Below are 22,120 nucleotides of genomic sequence, written 5' to 3' on the forward strand. Positions count from 1 at the left end.
TTCAGGGAATCAAAACATCGCACCCCAGTTCCAAGAGGGCGACAAGGCTTTATATGGGGGCATTAATAGTTAGATAGCTTGTCTTCTAGCTTTGTATTATAGATAAGAGAGCTGCTCTCAGTTCAATTGCAGGTTCCAGGATTTTCAATACAGAGTTTGAAAAACTGCAATTAGGTAATCATGAGAGGTTGCTTGGCTTTAGAAACAGTCCATTCTCGAGCTTTTCTTCATTGTGAACATTTTAAAAAAGTTTCATGTAACTTAACTACAAACGCATTAATAAATTCTTATGTTAGAGAAGTTGGTGTGGTTCTCTTTCATGCAAATAAGGTTCAATTTAACAGAGGTGTATAAGATTTTGACAGATTTAGATAAGATATACTAATAAAAAGCAGTTCCATTGGTTGATGTCTTGAGAGCTCAGACGCATTAGAGGCTTTGGTCAAGAGATGCAGGAAGCATGTGTAGAAGAACATATGAACACACAAGTTGGGGGTAGGGGCAGGCAGCTTGGCTCTTCAAGCCAGCTCTGCCATTCAGTAAGATCATGGCTGATCTGATTGTAACCTCAATCCCACATTCCTGCCTATCCTTGATGTCCCTTTCACCCACTTGACAAACCTCAGAAGATATTTCTCCTCATCTCTGTTTTAAATGAACATCCCATATTTTCAAACAGTGACACTTAGCTCTAGATTCTCTGACAAGAGGAAACATCCTCTCCACGTCCACTCTGCGAATACCCCTCAGAATCTTAAATGTTTCACTCAAGTCACTTCTCACTCCTCTAAACTCTAGTGGATACAAACCTAGCCTCATCCAACTTTTCCTCATAAGACAAACCATCTATTCCTGGTATTAGTCTTGTAAACCTGAACTATTTCTAAAGTATTTGTATCTTAAATAAAGAGACCAATACAATAAATAGTGCTCCATATGTGGTCTCATCAATGCCTTGTATTCAGTCCCCCCCCCCCAAATAAATGATGACATTCTATTAGCTTTTCTAATTATTTGCTGTACTTGTATATTAGCTTTTTGTGATTCATGCACTCGGACCCCAGATCCCGCTGCATCTCAGAGCTCTCAGATCTCTCACTATTTAAATAACATTTTTATTCTTCCTGCAAAAATGGACAACTTCACATTTGTCCACATTATACTCCATTTGCCAGATTTTTGCCCATTCGCTTAACCTATGTCCCATTGTAGCCTTCTTACGTCCCCTTCATAATTTAGCTTCTGATCTATCTGTGTCGTCAGCAAATTTAGCAATGTATCCTCCCTTCATCCAAGTCATTTATATAAATTGTAAAAGGTTGAGGTCCCAGCACTGATCCCTGTGGCACATCACTCATTACATCCTTCAAACCAGAAAAAGACCCGTTTGTGCTAACTCTTTCTGTGCACAGGTGGTGGAAGCAGAGATGATCAAAAATAAATTGGGTAGGCACTTGAAGACCAGAAGAAATAGAAACAGGAGTAGGCCCCTCGAGCCTGCTCTGACATTCAATAGGATCATGGCTGATCCAACATTCCTCATGTTCTTTTTTCTTGCCCTTTCCCTGAAACCCTCGATTCTCTCACTGATCAAAAATCTATCTCAGCCTTAAATATACACAATGACTCTGCCCTAAAAGCTCTCTGTGGCAAGAAGTTACAAAGACACTCAACCCGCTGAAAAGTGAAATTCCTCCACATTTCAATCTTAAATTAGCACCCCTTTATTCTGAGACAATGCCATCAGGTCCTAGACTCTCCCAAGAGGTGAAACGTCCTCTGATTATTTACCCTGTCAAGCCCTGATGAATCCTATGTGTTTCAATAAGATCCCATCTCATCCTTCTAAATTCCAATGAGTAGAATGCCAACCTATTTAACCTTTCCTCATTTAGATTTATTATTGGGACATAGTGAAAAGAATTCTTTCTTGCATACTTTAGAGATAAAGCATACCATTCATGGAGTACACAGGGGAGAAGGAAAGAAGCGGGTGTAGAATATAGAAAATTTTAAACAAATTAGAATTAAGTTCAAGAGCATAGAACAAGAGTAAAAGAGGGAATTTGTAGGTACGCTGAGGACAGCTTGCAAGAAGTCACCTTGTCTGGTGTCATCTTGATTGGGGAGTGAGAAATTTTCATTTTGAGTGATTTTGGATTGAGGGGTTGACGTTACGTATTAAGGGGCTGATGTTACGGTTTAGAACGGAGTTGAGGAGGAACTTCTTCACTCAAAGGGTGGTGAATCTCTGGAATTCTCTGCCTGTTGAGGTGGTGGAGGCTGCCTTGCTAAATATTTTTAAGACGCGGGTTGATGGGTTTTTGATAAGCGAGGGGATTAAGGGTTTATGGGGAGAGGGCGGGAATGTGGAACTGAGCCACGACAGATCAGCCATGATCTTATTGAATGGCGGGGCAGGCTCGAGGGCTAGATGGCCTACTCCTGCTCCTATTTCTTATGTTTCTTATGTTACATATTGGGGTGGTTTCTCAGATTGAGCAGGTGATTTTCCAGATTTAGGGGGATTTCTGTCCGGATCAGGCAGCTGGGTTACATAGAACACTACAGCACAAACAGGCCCTTCGGCCCACGAGTTGCGCCGATCACATCAACACCTACCAATCTATAGACCTATCTATAACCCCCAATCCCATTAAACCCCATATACTCATCCAGAAGTCTTTTAAAAGACCCCAGCGAGTTCGCCTCCACCACCACTGACGGCAGCCGATTCCATTCACTCACCACCCTCTGAGTGAAAAACTTACCCCTAACATCACTTCTGTACTTTCCTCCCCGCACCTTAAATGTGTCCTCTCGTAGCGACCATTTCAACCTGGGGAAATAGCCTCTGAGAATCCACCCTATCTATTCCTCTCAACATTTTATAAACTTCTATCAGGTCGCCTCTCAACCTTCGTCTCTCCAGGGAGAAGAGTCCCAGCTCCCTCAACCTAACTTCATAAGGCATGCCTCCCAGTCCAGGCAACATCCTTGTAAATCTCCTCTGTACCCTTTCAATAGCTTCTACGTCTTTCCTATAGTGAGGCGACCAGAACTGCGCACAGTACTCCAAATGAGGCCTGACAAGGGTCTTATAAAGTTGCAGCATTACCTCCCGATTCCTAAACTCAATCCCTCGATTAATGAAGGCCAATACACCATACGCCTCCTTGACCACATCCTCCACCTGCGAGGCCGATTTAAGAGTCCTGTGGACCCGGACCCCAAGATCCTTCTGCTCTTCAACACTACTAAGACTCCTGCCCTTGATAGTGTACTCGTTCCTCCCGTTGGTTCTGCCAAAATGGACGATTACACATTTATCCGTGTTGAAGTCCATCTGCCATTTCTCCGCCCAGTCCTGCATCCTATTTATGTCCTGCTGCAACTTTTGAGGACAGTGTCGCAGGAGCAAGTGCTGACTCTGAGCTGGGTTGGCGGGAGTTCCACTTTCCTGGAATCTGCTTCTTTTCACCTGCTGCCAGGTGGAGACGGCTGGAATTAGTTTGCTTCTGTGGGTTCAAGAAAGAAAGCTGGGCCTTGGCTCTGGCCGCAGATGGTGAAAATGAACGAGATATCAGGAGCATTCACTGCTGCGGGAGAAAGTCGACAGTGAGTGACTCCAAACGGCAACTGAATCATGAGCCAACCGCCCCATGCTGGGGATTGTCCAAGTGAACCTAGACTTTGATAGCTGAAACATCTAGGTTTTATGGTCAGCAGTGAACAAATGGTGCTCACTTTTCATTACACTTATACACAGTCTTTCTACAGACTTTTGTACTCTGGTTCAAAACAGTACGCATTCTCTGGAGGAGATCTGGGATCTCAGGCAAAACAATTGTATATGTCCTTAACCAATCAGATTGAACAATCATCACTGAACCATGCAGTCTGAGCCAGGAAGTGTAAGTTAGCAAGTGAAATGGAGAGAAAAAGAAAGAGAGGCAAATAATAGACACAGAAAAAAAAGTTTGAGAAAGTATTTACATTTTTTTAAAAAATCCAACAATATTTAGAATCTGGTGGAATGAGATTCCACACATATAAAAGTTACTTTTTAGTGCCAGAGAGGTTGTTTTTCAGAATTTAAGACTTATCACACTGCTAAAAGTTAACTTAGACTGGAATGTTCAAACTCTTAACTTTCCCTGCAGTGTTTAGTGGGAAACTATCAAGTAAGCACTTTAGGCCTTTGAGTGGACTCCAATCCTAAATCTTTTGAATAGATGCTGGTGTAGCAAAGCTTCTGGAAGAGCACAGCACCTTGGACACCAGCCTCCTGATTTAAGAGTTTAACTGCGAGAAGTTACTCTCCGATTTACACTCAAACAATAATGGGTGCTGACAGCCCCATTGGCCAAATTTTGCAGTAAAAACAGCAGTGAAATTCTGCAAATTAAGTGAAGGTAAATGTATGTAACCCTGTTGGTCAGCTGCTATTCCACCATGTTGGGTATAAACAGTAGCACAGCATTACTGAGGCCCTTGTTAATTAAATAGTTAATTCTGAAATGCTTTGAATTGACTTGATTTTAAATAACTTCTGTGTAGTTTGTACTGGAATAGCAAAAAATTGATTCATGTATGAGAAATCTAACTAGCAATTTTGAGCATGCACAGGATAATGCTTTGACCTGACAAGTTATTTCCATGGACACAAATGTTTCCCTTTTGTTTCAAGGCTAAAAAGATTGACTACAATAAAGATACAATCAGTGAGTCTTTTGATGAGTTTTGCTGACATACTTTTGACCCCTGGTACTACAATATTAAAAGAAACAATAATATCTGGACCAAGATGGGGATAAAGATCAGTAAAACAGAAAAGTGGAGAAGCAAGTTTGCAAATATATCGTGTGTGAAAATGAGCCTGTTTTGTTTTATTCCAGTATTGGATGAATGACTTGTATAAGATGATGAATGGGATGGATAGGATAGAGGTGGAGAGACTCTTCCCGCTCAGAAAGGATAGTAGGACTAGGGGGCACAGCCTCAAGATAGAGGGGGGACGGTTTAGAACAGAGTTGAGGAGGAACTTCTTCACTCAAAGGGTGGTGAATCTCTGGAATTCTCTGCCCGTTGAAGTGGTGGAGGCTACCTCGCTAAATATTTTTAAGACGCGGGTTGATGGGTTTTTGATAAGAGAGGGGATTAAGGGTTATGGGGAGAGGGCGGGAATGTGGAACTGAGCCACGACAGATCAGCCATGATCTTATTGAATGGCGGGGCAGGCTCGAAGGGCTAGTTGGCCTACTCCTGCTCCTATTTCTTATGTTCTTATGTTCTATAACCTATATTTTGGATTTTGGACTTGCATTTCTTCTTGCTACTATCTTCCCTCAATTTTTAAAAAATTTATTTGTGAGACGTGAGCATCGCTGGCTAGCCAGCATTTATTGCCCATCCCTAGTTGCCCTTGAACTGAGTGGCTTGCTAGGCCATTTCAGAGGGCAGTTGAGAGTCAACCACACAGTTGTGGCTCTAGAGCCACATGTAGGCCAGACCAGATAAGGATGGCTAAAGAATATTAGTGAATGAGATGGGTTTTTCCGACAATATATATTTTATTGAATTCAAATCCCACCAGCTGCAGTGGTGGGATTCAAACCCAAGTCCCCAGAACATCAGTTGAATTTTTGGATTAATAGTTGATCCATAATGTTGTTAGGCCCTATAATCTTTTCATGAGTTCACCCTCCTTTGCTTCTTGATTTCCTTGACGTTTTTGTCTTCCTCAACCTTATTAGAAAAGACTGTACTTCTTTGAAGATCTCTCTGATAGCAGATTCTCCGAAATCTTCTGACACATCCCTCTCATTACCCCAAATCTTTTTACTATCTTTCGTTGCTTTTGCAAAATTCTGGCCTCAGACAGTGCATATAACAGCACAGACAGTTTACAGATTACTGATTAGACAGCGTCTGGAGACAATACACATCACTTTAACCTGTGCTCAGTGCTCCTTCCACTCACATTGTTAGCCACTTTAAGACTTGAATAGCAGGTTAGGTGTAAAGATTCGCATTCTAATGAATAATCTGTAAACTGTCTATGCTGTTATATGCACTGTCTGAGGCCAGAACTCTCCATTCACCTGACGAAGAGGGAAACCTCGAAAGCTTGGGCGTTTACTATCAAATAAATCGGTTGGACTTAAACCTGGTGTTGTCAGACTTCTTACCTTGTCTGTCACTCCCATTGTCCCAGCCGGTACGATCCACATTGCTCCTTTATCACTTCAAGCTTCGACGACTTCAGCCATCTCCTTGCTAACATCCCTGGTTCCACAAATTCAACTAAGTCAGCATTCAGCAGTTTATATTTTTCCCCGTAGAAAGACCCACACACCCATTACTTCTATCATTTCCAAGCAAATGACTTCTTCGTAATTGGATCATTGTCTTGTTCCCTGTAGTCCACTATGCCGTTCTTACAACCATTTTGTCTTTGGCTTCTAGAATTTCAAAATCTATTCACCTTGTCACTATCTGCTGTCAAAAGCACCTAAAAGCTTTTTTGGTTTAATTGTGTTTTCAAAACTTCCACCTAATTTTTTTCTTTCTTTCTAAATTGTTGTGAGATATGTTTCTCTATTGGGAATGCTATAGAAATGTATGTTGTTAATTTGCTGATTGATATATATAATCTTCTGTTGTCATAGTTTAAGCTACTTACAATACTGTGCTGCATGCTTCTTGCCAGCCAACCATCATAAGTATTTTTTTGTGTTTTTATGCAGCATCAGCACCTGTTAGTACCGTAACCCGACGCCGTATTTCTCCAGGTAGTAATCCCACCTGGGAAAAGAAGAGTGTCACAATGTCAAACATCACCATTGACCCGGACATCAAACCTGGGGAATATGTTATTAAGAGCCTCTTTGCAGAATTCACAGTCCAGGCTGAAAAAAAGATTGAAGTTGTGATGGCTGAACCATTGGTAAGTCAAATTTGAGTTAAAACAATTAAAAAGAGAGAAGATCATTAATTTTTCTTATATTTTCCCTATAACTCTTTAAGCAGCACTGTAGCACCTTCCCCGACCAAGGATAATGGTTGGAGAAATCTCATTAATGCTACTCCATATCTGATTCTGTGGGAGTAGACTTGGGCAATTGATTCTATACGTTTGTTGCATTTTTCTGCCCAACTGCAGGCAGAGGAACCTTAACCCAATGGAAATCACAAATCCCTAATGCTACCTTGCTCACTGATTTCAAGCCTTTGCAAAAACAACTTTTCACTAAAGTTTTCAGCTGCCTTTCCTAGTTCTCAGTGGTTAGATCTCTGTTCCCTTTTCTCATTTATGAAACATCCTGGTATATTTTTCTACCACAAAATCATTATGTAAATGCAAGTTCTTGTTTCATATGTTAGTAATTTCATTTTGAGATGTGTACAGTTAGCGCTCAAAATCTGGCTGCTCAAAGTAGTTGGAAGAAATTATTTGAACCATTTGATCAAGTTTGTAGTACCTGAATACTCACTCGACAGAGGGGTTGACAAGTTTGGTTGTTTTTGTAGGGATAGTTGTTTTTTTGATCAATATTTGTCCAGTGCCTGGAACAAATTTATGATTGGTTTTTTATTCAGTTGATTTTCTAAACCAATCAACTTCAGTTACTTTAACAAATAATAATTACTTTGGATTTTGTTTTTCGTTTTACAAAGCTCTAGTTCTTTTCAGGGATGCTAGTATAGCTACATACATGCCACAAGGCTTTTCATAATGCAGAGTGATCATTGTGGAAGGGAGAAAATTAGTAAAAACATTAAATACAGGGCAGAGACAGAATGGGCTGAATGGCTTCCTTCCATGTTGTAAAAACTTATGGATAATACACCAAATTAAAAGTTAAATAATAAGTGAGTGTGTAATAAGTGAAGGTTTGTGTTAATTTTAGTAGAGGATTAATGTGAGTGACTGTTTCTGAAGCAGAATTTATTTCAGCATCTATTGGGTTGAGACTAAAGGAACAGACTAAAAGTATGTTGATGAGAAGTGTGAGACGGTTCATTTTGTTGCAGCATGGCAATTGACAATACACTATTTCTATTTAAGTATGCCACAAATAGCATGTGCTAGAAAACATAAGAACATAAGAACATAAGAAATAGGAGCAGGAGTAGGCCATCTGGCCCTTCGAGCCTGCCCCGCCATTCAATAAGATCATGGCTGATCTGTCGTGGCTCAGTTCCACTTTCCCGCCCTCTCCCCATAACCCTTAATCCCCTCTCTTATCAAAAACCCATCAACCCGCTTCTTAAAAATATTTAGCGAGGCAGCCTCCACCACTTCAAAGGGCAGAGAATTCCAGATATTCACCACCCTTTGAGTGAAGAAGTTCCTCCTCAACTCCGTTCTAAACCGCCCCCCCTTTATCTTGAGGCTGTGCCCCCTAGTCCTACTGTCTTTTTTGAGCGGGAAGAGTCTCTCCACCTCTATCCTATCCATCCCATTCATCATCTTATACGTCTCAATGAGATCTCCCCTCATTCTTCGAAACTCTAACGAGTACAAGCCTAGTTTATTCAGCCTCTCCTCATAGCTCAACCCCCTCAACTCCGGTATCAGCCTAGTAAACCTCCTCTGCACTCCCTCCAAGGCCAAAATATCCTTGCGCAGGTGCGGCGCCCAAAACTGCACACAGTACTCCAGCTGCGGCCTCACCAATGCCCTATACAGCTGCAGCAAGACCTCCCTACTTTTATATTCAATCCCCCTCGCTATGAAGGCCAGCATCCCATTCGCCTTCCTGACCACCTGCTGCACCTGCAGGCTGGGTTTTTGCGACTCATGCACAAGGACCCCGAGGTCCCTCTGCACCGTCGCCTGCTGCAGTTTTTCGCCACGTAAGTAATAGTCCTTCCTACCATTCTTCCTACCAAAGTGGACCACCTCACACTTGCCAACATTAAGTTCCATTTGCCATTTCCTGGCCCATTCGCCCAGCCTATCTAGATCCTTCTGCAGACTCTCCACACCCTCCGCACAATTTGCCTTTCCCCCAATCTTGGTGTCATCAGCAAATTTCGACACCCTACACTCGGTTCCCTCCTCCAGATCATCTATATAAATGGTAAATAGCTGAGGCCCCAGCACCGACCCCTGGGGCACCCCACTAGTCACCAACCGCCAATCCGAATAGCACCCATTGACCCCCACTCTCTGCCTCCTATTTGACAACCAATCCTCTATCCACGCTAACACCCTACCCCCAACTCCATGTCCTCTGACCTTCTGCAGTAACCTCTTGTGAGGTACCTTATCAAACGCCTTCTGAAAATCCAGAAAGACCACATCCACCGGCTCTCCTCTATCCACCGCCCTAGACACATCCTCATAGAACTCCAGTAAATTTGTCAGACACGACTTCCCTTTAATGAAACCGTGTTGCGTCTGCCCTATCAAGCAATTCCCTTCAAGATGCCTCGCAATTTCCTCCTTAATGACGGATTCTAACATTTTACCTACCACAGACGTTAAACTAACCGGCCTATAATTCCCCGCCTTTTGCCTGGCACCCTTCTTAAACAACGGCGTAACATTAGCCGTTTTCCAATCTTCCGACACTTCCCCGGAATCCAGCGACGTCTGGAAAATAACCACCAAGGCATCCACTTTCACCTCCGCCATTTCTTTCAGAACCCTCGGATGCATTCCATCCGGTCCTGGGGACTTGTCCACAATCAGCCCCTCCAGTCTGTCGCGCACCACCTCTCTAGTAACAGTAATGTCATTAAGACCCTCCATCCTACCACCTTTCCATCGCTAACACCCGGCAAATTATTCACGTCCTCCTCCGTGAAGACAGAAACAAAAAAGTTATTCAAGACCTTAGCCATATCCCCATCCCCTACCACTAGGTCCCCTTTCTCATCCTCTAAGGGACCAACGTTCACCCTAGCCAGCCTCTTCCTTTTTATATATTTATAAAAACTCTTGCTATCCTTTTTTATATTAAGCGCTAGCCCAGCTTCATAGCTTCTTCTACCCTCCTTTATCAACTTTTTTGTCAATCTTTGTTGACATTTAAACCTTTCCCAATCCTCTTCTCGCCCACTGCTCTTAGCTACTCTAAATTCCTCCGCTTTTAATTTAACACTTTCCTTCACCTCCTTCGTTATCCACGGCTTATTACCTCTCTTCCTACTGTCCTTTTTAACCATCGGAATAAATTTCTGCTGAGCACCAAGAAAGATCTCCTTAAAGATCCTCCACTGCTCCTCAGCAGACCTACCTTCCAAAGCGCTCCCCCAGTCCACATTCGCCAATTCTTCTCTCATCCTACCATACTCCCCTCTATTCAAACAAAGGACGCGTATCCGGGAACCCACTTTCTCCTCCTCCATCTGCAACAGAAACTCCACCATACAATGATCACTCTCTCCAAGAGGATCCTTCACCGCAAGGTCCCTAATTCTACCCGCCTCATTACATAACACCAGATCCAAGATAGCTCGCTCCCTCGTCGGCTCCAACACACACTGTTCAAGGAAATTATCCCGGCAGCATTCCAAGAACTCCTCCTCGAGCCCACCTCGTCCAACATGGGTCGACCAATCAATATGCAGATTGAAATCCCCCATAACTACTGCCGTCCCATTCCTGCACGCCGCACTTATTTGCGCGTTAACAGCCCGCCCCACCTCCAGATCATTATTCGGGGGCCTATAGACGACACCCACCAGCGTCTTCCTCCCTTTGCTGTTCCTAATCTCCACCCACAACGATTCCACTTTCTGCTCTTTGGCTCCGATATCATCCCTTGCTACCACCTTGATGCTGTCCTTAATCAGCAGAGCTACGCCACCCCCTCTTTCCTCCTGCCTATCCTTCCTAAACACTTGATAGCCCTGTACATTCATCTCCCAGTCCCTGTCACCTTGCAGCCACGTCTCTGTAATGGCCACCAGATCGTATCCATTTGTGTCGATCTGCGCCACCAGCTCATCCACTTTATTCCGAATGCTTCGTGCATTCAGATAAAGCGCTTTCATCCCAGCCTTCTTCTGGACCCTATTTGCCGTAACGCCACCACTTGGGACATCCTCAGCCTCTTCCCTGACCTGTACCCTATCCTTAACTGTAGACCTCCTAACATCACCTACCCTCGCACCCTCCCCCCGCCTAATTAGTTTAAAGCCCTGTCTACAGTCCTCTTTACTCGATTCGCCAGCACTCTGGTCCCAGCACGATTCAGACCAACCCCATCCCGCCCGAACAAGTCCCACCTACCCCAATACTGGTGCCAATGCCCCATAAATTCGATCCCATTCCTCCCACACCAATCTCTGAGCCACCCATTCACTTCCTTTATCCTGTCAACCCTACGCCCGTCTGCACTCGGTTCAGGCAGTAGCCCAGAGAAGACCACCTTGTCGGTTCTACTTTTTAATTCCATTCCCAGCTTCTCATACTCCCTCCCCAGATCCTCAGTCCGCACTTTGCCTACGTCGCTGGCACCCACATGTACCACCACAACCGGATTCTCACCCTCCCACTCCAGATTCCTCTGCAGCCCAGCTGCGACATCCTGTACCCGAGCACCAGGCAGACAACACACCCTTCTGTGCACTTTGTCATTGTGACAAAGGACAGTGTCAATACCCTTCACCCCACTATCCCCAATCACTACTACGTTCCTTTTCCCCTTCTCTTTGCCTATGTCCTGCTGCATCACTGTACCGTGTGCAGTTTGCTCACCAACCTCACCTGCCTCGTCCTCTTCCAGAGTGGAAGCAAGAACCTCAAACCTGTTATGCAGATTAAGAGGCTGAGGCCTACGCTCCTCACCCCCCTTCCTCCTCCCAGCAGCCCCCTTTTGTTCCTGACCCTTAGATTTAGACAGTCTAGAGGGGGTGGATGTCACTTGCACCCCATTGACAATGGCACCCTCTCTCCCCCTGATGAGCCTCAGTGTCTGTAGCTCAGAGGCCAGCTCATTTACCCTGAGCTGGAGCTCCTCCAGCAACCTGCACTTACTGCAGACATGGTCTCTGGGAAGGACCCTGGGGTCCACCAGTTCCCACATCATACAGGAACCGCACATCACATGCCCCTCCATTATTCAATATAATTTGTTGTGGGAAAAAATTTTTTCCTTGTTTCTTGCTGTAGTAGTTTTGAAAAAAAAATTTTTTTTTTCCTTGTTCTTTCAACCTGGCCTTTTTACCTTCCAGCCCTTTTTGATATTAAGCCCTAATAGCTCACTCTGCTTCCCTCTCACTCCGCTGCCCGCTCCGACGCTGCCCGCTATCTACACCAGGCCTCCTTTTAAACTTGGCGCTGATTTAAAGCTGATGGGCCACAACTGCCTGATAATCATAAGAACATAAGAACATAAGAACATAAGAAATAGGAGCAGGAGTAGGCCATCTGGCCCTTCGAGCCTGCCCCGCCATTCAATAAGATCATGGCTGATCTGTCGTGGCTCAGTTCCACTTTCCCGCCCTCTCCCCATAACCCTTAATCCCCTCTCTTATCAAAAACCCATCAACCCGCTTCTTAAAAATATTTAGCGAGGCAGCCTCCACCACTTCAACGGGCAGAGAATTCCAGAGATTCACCACCCTTTGAGTGAAGAAGTTCCTCCTCAACTCCGTTCTGAACTGCCCCCCCTTTATCTTGAGGCTGTGCCCCCTAGTCCTACTGTCTTTTTTGAGCGGGAAGAGTCTTTCCACCTCTATCCTATCCATCCCATTCATCATCTTATACGTCTCAATGAGATCTCCCCTCATTCTTCTAAACTCTAACGAGTACAAGCCTAGTTTATTCAGCCTCTCCTCATAGCTCAACCCCCTCAACTCCGGTATCAGCCTAGTAAACCTCCTCTGCACTCCCTCCAAGGCCAAAATATCCTTGCGCAGGTGCGGCGCCCAAAACTGCACACAGTACTCCAGCTGCGGCCTCACCAATGCCCTATACAGCTGCAGCAAGACCTCCCTACTTTTATATTCAATCCCCCTCGCTATGAAGGCCAGCATCCCATTCGCCTTCCTGACCGCCTGCTGCACCTGCAGGCTGGGTTTTTGCGACTCATGCACAAGGACCCCGAGGTCCCTCTGCACCGTCGCCTGCTGCAGTTTTTCGCCACGTAAGTAATAGTCCTTCCTACCATTCTTCCTACCAAAGTGGACCACCTCACACTTGCCAACCTCAGAATTCTTAAAGCAGTAAATACAATAAGTAAATGCTTTAAACAGTTCTACAAAGAACAAAGTGCTTTAAACTTATTTTAAACAGGTTTTTAACAGGTAAAGTCTTAGCTTTCTCTCTGATGCTCCTTCCTCGTCTGCTCCAGCAAACAATGTAAGGCTTCACCGTGTGGACACTTGATAATTAAAGCTGATGGGCCACAACTGCCTGATAATCACTCCCTCACAATTCTTAAAGCAGTAAATACAATAAGTAAATGCTTTAAACAGTTCTACAAAGAACAAAGTGCTTTAAACTTATTTTAAACAGGTTTTTAACAGGTAAAGTCTTAGCTTTCTCTCTGATGCTCCTTCCTCGTCTGCTCCAGCAAACAAAACATTTGGATGAAAACAGTTTAAGCATCGGAATTCATTTGAAATCTTACTAATCAGATTTTATAGTTTACTAATCTAGACCGGACTACCATATTAATGGGGGAAAAGGTATTCAGATTATGATTCTTTGAAATCTGGCATTCTTGTTTCTGTAGTTGAAGGTGTCTTTGCATTACTTTTAGAATGGTGTTTTGTCCATTTCAATTTTGTGATCCTGATGGGATGGAATGGAGGCTGTATTTAGCTCAGTTATTTCAGTGCAAGGTCAGCCCTAAACCAGAAACCCAAAACCTGTTAGGACCAGCAATTAATGGCAGCGTATATTTTAAAACTATATATTACCCTCCAGGTTTCATGATACAAAGGTAAAATTTTAGAAACTCTGCATTATAGCTAGCTATGAACCTTGGAAGAATTCTAGATCCCACTGACAAATTACCACTTCAGATCCCATTGGTGACACGAGAAAAAGGTCATCCATTTTCTTGATCTGATTTTTCCATCAGGTTTGGTAACTAGATGTTTTATCCCCATTACCACTCGCAATGCTACTTCTCCACCTAGAGAGAATAGTCATTTGTTAATTATTTAAATACTTGACAAATGTAGTTTCAAGCCTTTGCTCGCAGACAGTAGGGACCAGAGCTCCATGAGTATAAAATTGTGTGTGTTTTACCACCATTTTCATGACTTCAAAATAGACTCTGACTCATAGAGCTCATTGGCCATCGTTACTGAAATGCACCTCCAAGCCTGCAGGACAGGGTAAAACATTTCAGGAGATCAATACCAAGTGACGTTTATTTCCTCTGACGTCGGGCACTTTTTTCCTCAAATCAGGAATTATGGTTCTGTTTGAGAGAGGCACATCCTTGGTGCTTTGGACCACAAATTTCTGTCCCTAAAAAGGAAGGTTGTAATAAGTAAGGAATCATTGGTGCTTTGTAAATGAAATCCCCAGTTTGTATTAATTTAGAGTAGAAATTATAATTCCCTGGGACTGTTAGTCCATTATCCCTATGCAGGCACTCCCATGTCATGATAGATAATATCTTTAAATCTGCAGGGATTGCTGTCATCACTGTTGGGCATATTGCTGTAGTATTCTCTAATGAATGTTTTAAGGGAGCATTCACTTCAAAAGCTTACTCTGTCCTCTGCTTTGTTCCAGTCACATAGCCATAGATCATAGAGGTTTACAGCATGGAAATAGGCCCTATGGCCAAACTTGTCCATGCCGCCCTTTTATTTTAAAACCCCTAAGCTAATCCCAATTGTCCGCATTTGGCCTATATCCGTCTATACCCATCATACCCATATAACTATCTAAATGCTTTTCAAAAGTCAAAATTGTACTCGCTTCTACTACTACCTCTGGCAGTTTGTTCCAGACACTCGCCACCCTCTGTGTGAAAAAAATTGCCCCTCTGGACACTTTTGTATCTCTCCGGTCTCACCTTAAACCTGTGCCCTCTAGTTTTAGACTCTCCTACCTTTGGGAAAAGATATTGACTTCTAGTTGATTTGTGCCCCTCATTATTTCATAGATCTCTATAAGATCACCTCTCAGCCTCCTATGCCCCAGAGAAAAAAGTCCCAGTCTATTCAGCCTCTCCTTATAACTCAATCCATCAAGTCCCAGTAGCATCCTAATAAATCTTTTCTGCACTCTTTCTAGTTTAGTAATATCCTTTCTATGATAGGGTGACCAGAATTGCAGACAGTATTTCAAGTGTGGCCAAAGCAATGTCTTCTACAATTTCAACAAGACATTCCAACTCCTGTATTCAGTGTTCTGACCGATGAAACGAAGCATGCCAAATGCCTTCTTCACCACTCTGTCCACCTGGGAGTCCACTTTCAAGGAGCTATGAACATGTACCCATAGATCCCTTTGCACTGTAACTCTCCCCAACGCCCAACCATTAACTGAGTCCTGCTCTGGTTCAGTCTACCAAAATGCATCACCTCGCATTTGACAAATGTAGTTTCAAGCCTTTGCTTGCAGCCAGTAGGGACCAGAGCTCCATAAGTATAAAATTGTGTGTTTTTTTATTGTTCATGGGATGTGGGCATTGCTGCTGAGCCAGTAACTATTGCCGATCCCTGATGGGATTTAAGAGTCAACCACAATGCTATAGATCTGGAGTCACATATAGGCCAGACCATGCCATGAAGACAGAGTTCCTTCCCTGAAGGACAATGAATGGGTTTTTATGGCAATCAACAAATATTATACCAGTGAAGCTGTTTTACTCTCTTTGAGCCAACCCATTTCATCCTATCCTCTGCTTGTTTCACATGTTTTTATTCATGCCTTTTTTCAGGCAAACATCCATTTCCTTTTAAAATAATTCATGAACTCTCCGATGAGAGTCTGTAATAGACAATCTTACAATCAAATCATCACCATGGTAGCACAGAGACCCATATGTATGAAGTAAAGGGAACTGGTTTCAAGGGTCACTATTATGTTGAATGTATGTACAAGGAACTGCTTGTTTTTGATTCCAAGGAGATTAGACATGTTTGTAACTACTGTAAATATTTTTGTGCTGAGCAATGTTTTCACTTATTTGCTTTAAGATTCAATAAATGTATAAAACAGGTTATAACCTGCACATAGCTGTACATATTCTTATTAGAGAAAATGTAAAGTTACGTATGCTGCCTACTGTTGACCCAGTAAACATGTCATATGCCTAGCTTTCAAGATAAGACTTTATCCAATGTGGAGTCTCAAAACAGACTTTGAGAAGTGAACAGTGTGTCAAAGCTGGTTGCAAAGGTCAGGTGACCTGTGATTTCTGCATATACAAAGGATTAAATCATTTATAATTACGCTTCTGGAAAGTTATTAAAATGTAAATGTTCATGAGTGGAAGATCTTCCCCTGAAAAGACATTTGAAATCTGAAACTACTTGTGGAATTTACAGCCCCATTCTCTTGGTATGAACGACAACTCGAAATCAATAGATCCCCAGACTCAATAACTATGAGCTCGACACTTAATGCAACAAGAGCCATAGAAAATCCAGTTTGGAACAAATAGGTGTGAACAACCACTTGCCTTTACGCAGCAGTGGCTTCTAACTTTGGCTTATTTGTATGGACAGTAGAAATATCAATCACGTGGTTACATGATTGAAACTAACTTCAGATAACAAATCTTAAGGCTTCAAGAACCAGTAGGGCCATTCCTCCAGCAAGAAAAATGAAGCCTTGCCTGAACAACCAATCAAACCAGGTAGTTGAGAGAAAGAGGGGGCTTAGCTTGTCTTCACTGGTTTTAGGCGAAGAGTTCCAAAGACTCATGACTATCTGAGAGAAAAAAATCAGCCTATTTTTAAACTGTGTCCCCTAATTCTAGTCTCCCCAACAAAGGGAAAATACCCTCTCGGCATTCAGCTGTCAAGACCCTTCAGGATCTTGTGTTTCAATAAGACTGATTCATTCTTCTAAACGGCAATGGATACCGGCCCAACATGTCCAACTTTTTCACATAGGGTGACCACCCATCCTGGGAGTCAGTCAAATGAACCTTCTGCGAAATATTTTTAATGCAATTGTGTGTTCCCTTAAAAAGGAGACCAAAACAGTATACAGTAGTCCATATGTAGTCACTGTAAGAAGCCTCACAACGCCAGTTTAAAGTCCAACAGGTTTATTTGGTAGCATGAGCCTCTGGAGCGCTGCTTCTTCATCAGGTGAATGCTGACCTGATGAAGGGGCAGTGCTCCAAAAACTCGTGCTACCAAGTAAACCTGTTGGACTTTAAACTGGTGTTGTGAGACTTCTTACTGTTTCTATCCCAGTCCAACGCCAGCATCTCCACATCATGACTACCACCGACTCTATATGTCTTCTCATTAATTTCCTATACAACTGTAGCAAAATGCCCCTACCTTTATATTCCATTCCTCTTGCAATAGATGGTAATATTCCATTTGACTTCCCAATCACTTGCTGTACTTTAACATTTTCCCAATGAGGGAAGTTAAGCCAACTGGCCTATAGTTACCTTTTTTTCTCTCCCTCCCCTTTGAATAAAGGGTTGCCAGTTTTCCAATCCTGCGGGAGATTTCCAGAATTGAAGTATTCTTGAAAAATTATTACCAGTGCACCCACTATCTCAGTAGCTATTTCCCTTAATATCCTGACATGCACCTTATCCAGTCTGGGGGACCTATTGGCCTTTAGCTCCATTGGCTTTCCTGGTACTTTTTCTCTAGTAACAGTTATTGTATTAATTTCCCCTGTTTTCTCCCTACCCCAGTTATTGTATTCATTTGCTCCACCCCTCACCCCTTGATTATTTAGTATTTTTGGAATGTTGTTAATGTCTTCCATGCAAAGTATTTGTTTAATGCGTCTGGCATTTTCTGGTTCCCATTATTATTTCCCCAGTCCCATTCTGTAAGGGCCCAAGGTTCACTTTGGCCTTCCTTTTTTATATTTAAAGAAGCTCTTCCTGTCTATTTTTATATTAGTTGATAGGTTACCCTCATAGTTGATTTTCTCCTTCATTATTTTTTGGTAACTTTTGTTAGTTTTTAAAACTTTACAATTCTCTGGCTTACCATATTAACTTTGCCATTTTATATGTTTTTTCTTTTAGTTTAATACTATCCTAACTTCCTTGTTTAACCATGGTTGATTTACCCCTTCCTAGAATTTTTTTCCTCACTGGGATATATCTTTGTTGCAAGTCATAAACGTCTGCCATTGCTGATCAACCATCTTTCCTGCTAAAGGCATTTCCCAGTCCACTCCAGCCAATCCTGTCCTCATTCCTTTATAAGGAATTAAGTGTAGCACAGTTGTTTCTGATCCATGTTGCTCACTCTCAAACTGAATGATAAGTTCTAACATGATATGGCCTGTGTTCCTTAGGGGATCTTTTACTCTGGGATTGTTTATTAAACTTGCCTCATTACACATTACCAGATCCAAAATGGCCTGTTCCTGGTTGACACCACAACATATTGTTCTAGATAACTGTTCCAAATACATACCCTAAATTATTCCTCATAGCTACCTCTACCAATTTGATTTTCCCAATCCACATGAAGATTAAAGTGACCCATGATTAAAGTACTGTCTTTACATACCCTTTTTATCTCCTGATTTATTATTCATCCTACAGTGTAGCTACTGTTAGGGAAACTATAGACTCAAATGCAAGACCATTTCTTGCTATCATACTTAATTCCATCTTGTACAAACAAAGCTACCACACCACCCTTTCCTTCCTGCCTATCCTTGCGTAAAGTCACATATCCCTGATTATTTAATTCCCAGTTTTGATTTTCTTGTAACCACATCTCTGTAATAGTTACAAGATCATACCCATTAACCTCAGTTTGTTCCATTAATTCATTTTGTGCTGAATACTTTGTGCATTTAAGCAAAGAGCCATTAATTTTGCCTTGTTACTATTTTTTCCCTTTTGACTCTGTTTTTGTATTATGTTTGTACACTCTGTCCCTTCCTGTCACACTCTGGGTATCATGACCTAAGTAGCTGCTTTGAGTTGCTGCCATATTCTTTTGTTTTGTAAACCTACATATTCCCTTTCTGGGCCCAACTCCTCCGCTGCTCTATTTAGTTTAAAGCCCTCCCCACTTTCTGGTTATGCTGTTTGCAAGAACATTGGTCCCATCACAGTTCAAATGCAGACCATCTTGATGGTGCAGTCCCCACTTTCCCCAGTACTGATGCCAGTGCCCCACAAACAGAACCCCATTTCTCCCACAACAGTTTTTGAGTCATGTATCCAACTCTCTAATTTTATGCATCCTATGCCTATTTCTACATGGCTCAGGTATTAATCCACACACAATCTAGGGGCTTCTATTATTTAATGCCCAGCTCCTCAAAAACTCTCTTTCCTTGCTCTACCTTTATTGTTGTTACCTACATGGACCACAACAACGGGATCCTGCTTCTGCTCACTGCGAGATCTTCTACAGCTTGGAGCGGATGTCTCGAACCCTGTCACTTGAGCAGGCAACGTAGCCAACTTGACTCTTGTTACAGAGAACAGTGTTGTGTCACCTACTACTGCAACCTTCTTATGTGTTTCCCCTGCTTGAATCGCTTCCTGTACCCCAGTGCCATGGTCAGTCACCTTATCCACCCCACAGACCTATTCTGATCCAGAAAAGAACCTCAAACCTGTTGGACAATTGTAGTGGCTAACACTCCTGCCCTCATGCCCTCTGTGTCCCCTTACATGCATTTTTTGCAGTCACACCCTCCTGTCCCTGACCACTTTCCAAAGCAGAAGATTCTATCTTAAGGGTGTAACTAGTGTCCAAGTAACGCACTCCCTTGCTGAAGTGTTGCAGTGTCTGCAGCTCAAACTCCAACTCAATGACTCTGTGCCAAAACTCTTCAAGCCACACATGCTTACTGCAGATGTGTTTGTGCTGGATAATATCAGTATCCATGAGTCACCACTTGCTGCAGTGACACATCACCTGCCTTGCCATGTTATGATCTTTACTAATTATTTAATTACTTTATTCACTTATTTATATTTTAGATATTAATTAATCTGATCACAAACTGCAGAGCAATAATAATAATGTTAGCTGTGAATGACTCAGTAAAGAAGTTACAAGAAAGATTAACTGAATGACAGGGATGTATATTGCATGATGTTTCTGGGGATCCTTAAATGAGGTTCAACAAATGCTGAGCTCCCAAGCAAACATACCATTTGGATTTCTTCAGGTGCTGTTAATTTTATAGCCCAGTGTCCTAGTGCAAAAATGCCACATACTGACTTAATATTCAGAAAGATAGTAGTAACAAATAGACAGTTCTAATTAACTTGAAGAAAATTATTGCATAAACAGTTAACTATTCCCCTTTTAAAAAACTTTTTCTGGCATATCGAAATTGGGAAAATATGGCTTCCTTCAAATGCTGTTTATTTCCCCCCCACCAAATCTTTATAATGTTGCTAAAATAATTAATAGTTTTCTGTGGCTTGCTGTTCACACATTCACCAGTATTTGGCATTACGTATGTTCCTATTGCATTATTTATTTTTGCTGCAGTGAGAAAGAATTATCAGTTGCATGGTTTTGTTTTCTTAAATGGACTTTGCAGATGTATGACCATTTCAACTGATAGTTTATACTAAAATTATTGTGCACATCTAACAGATCTGCTAATCACAGTGCCAGTGCCTAGGCAGATCCCATGTCAAGTAACAACAAAGAGCAGTCACATTCATGGATAGAAATAATTGAGACTCACTTACAAATATCACTGTACTTCCCTCCTGCATCCCCAAGCGGGCACCCATTCTGAGTTGGTCACCTAGCAATAATTTTCTTCTTTTGCAGTGTTTTAAGATTCCCTCTGCTGTAGATGTGACATTACAGTAGCGCAAGTGAACAGGAAAATCTTGGCTGTAATTGTGCATCCTACATATGGCATGTTAGGGTGTGCACACTTGGCTTTAAGATAAATAAAAATATACAAGTTGAACAAATGTTTAAAATCATAATGAAAGGTATACAAAAAAAAGGGATACAGGTTGACATTAGTGAGCAAAGTAGTTCAAGATACATCGGAATAACTAGAGCAAGAGTGGAAAACAGAAAATGCTTGTGCAAAGGAAATAGAGTGGGACTTGAGCAGAGAATTGTTCCCAGAAAAAGAATTATATTTATTTTGTCAACCTACGTTTCCTTTTAAAGCAAATAGCTCAAAAGGCTTGCAGAAAGGGAGAGAGTAGATTCCTTTCCCACTGCAGTGCCGCACGTTTCAGAATAACTGCCTTCGCGTTTTTTAACTTGCCCTTTGCATGAACATGTACATTTTAAATGTTTCATTCAGTCAGGCTGTGGAGTTTAGACCATTTAATTTTCGCACTCCCTCCCTTTGCAAATAGATTTGTTTACAATTGAGTTTTGCAGCGTGATCAAAGATTATCCGACATGCTACCTCAGTTACATAGGCTTGATCTGATTTAAAGCCCTCAAAGTCACTTGTCCAGTCAGACATTTTTATTTATTTTAAAATTTTTATTGTTTTACATCTAAACTGACTTAAACAAAAAAGGAGAAGAGTAATCAGGCCATTTCCATGATGTAACATATGAGTAATTCCAACTATACCCAGTGCACCCTACCTCCCCCTGGTCCCATCCCTCTCATCCCTGTCTTTCCCAACCAGTCATACAATCTCCTGAGATGGACAAATAAAGCTCTGCAACTTTCACAGCTATTCAGATAAGCTTAGGAAAAAATGGCATCTTCAATTAATAACCACAATTATTCTGTGCTGCTTTCTATATTTTGAAATTCTTGATTCTCCAAAACTCACCCAATTTCCTCTTGTAAAGGAAAAATGTTCTAACCTTTGTGGTGAGATGAATTTTGTTATATATTGACAAAATAATTTGATTCTGTGGCCACCAATATGCATTCATACTAAGTATTAATGAGAAACACAGCATAATTGGGAGATTTTGAATGATGGGGCTGATAAAAACAGGTGAGATAGCATGAAAGTAATTTCCAGCAGGTATTGAAGAAAATAGGCAAATAGCTGGACTAC

General features: G+C 42.1%; 1 protein-coding gene across 12 annotated transcripts in view; it reads left to right on the forward strand.

The window, feature by feature from the left end:
• The window catches only part of fryl (furry homolog, like), a 474,495-nt gene that overhangs the window by 121,821 nt on the left and 330,554 nt on the right, over window positions 1–22,120 (forward strand). For all 12 annotated transcript variants that reach the window (XR_013886541.1, XM_080187850.1, XM_080187842.1 and 9 more), the window contains one exon: window positions 6,750–6,949. Coding sequence is in view for 11 of the 12 variants with exons in the window: in XM_080187867.1 (XP_080043993.1) it covers window positions 6,750–6,949 (200 nt within the window). In the remaining variant the exon portion in view is untranslated. The remainder of the gene's footprint in view (window positions 1–6,749; window positions 6,950–22,120) is intronic.

Source organism: Carcharhinus amblyrhynchos, chromosome 1 (genome assembly GCF_965287045.1).
Source record: "Carcharhinus amblyrhynchos chromosome 1, sCarAmb.v2.hapA, whole genome shotgun sequence".
NCBI lineage: Eukaryota > Metazoa > Chordata > Chondrichthyes > Carcharhiniformes > Carcharhinidae > Carcharhinus > Carcharhinus amblyrhynchos.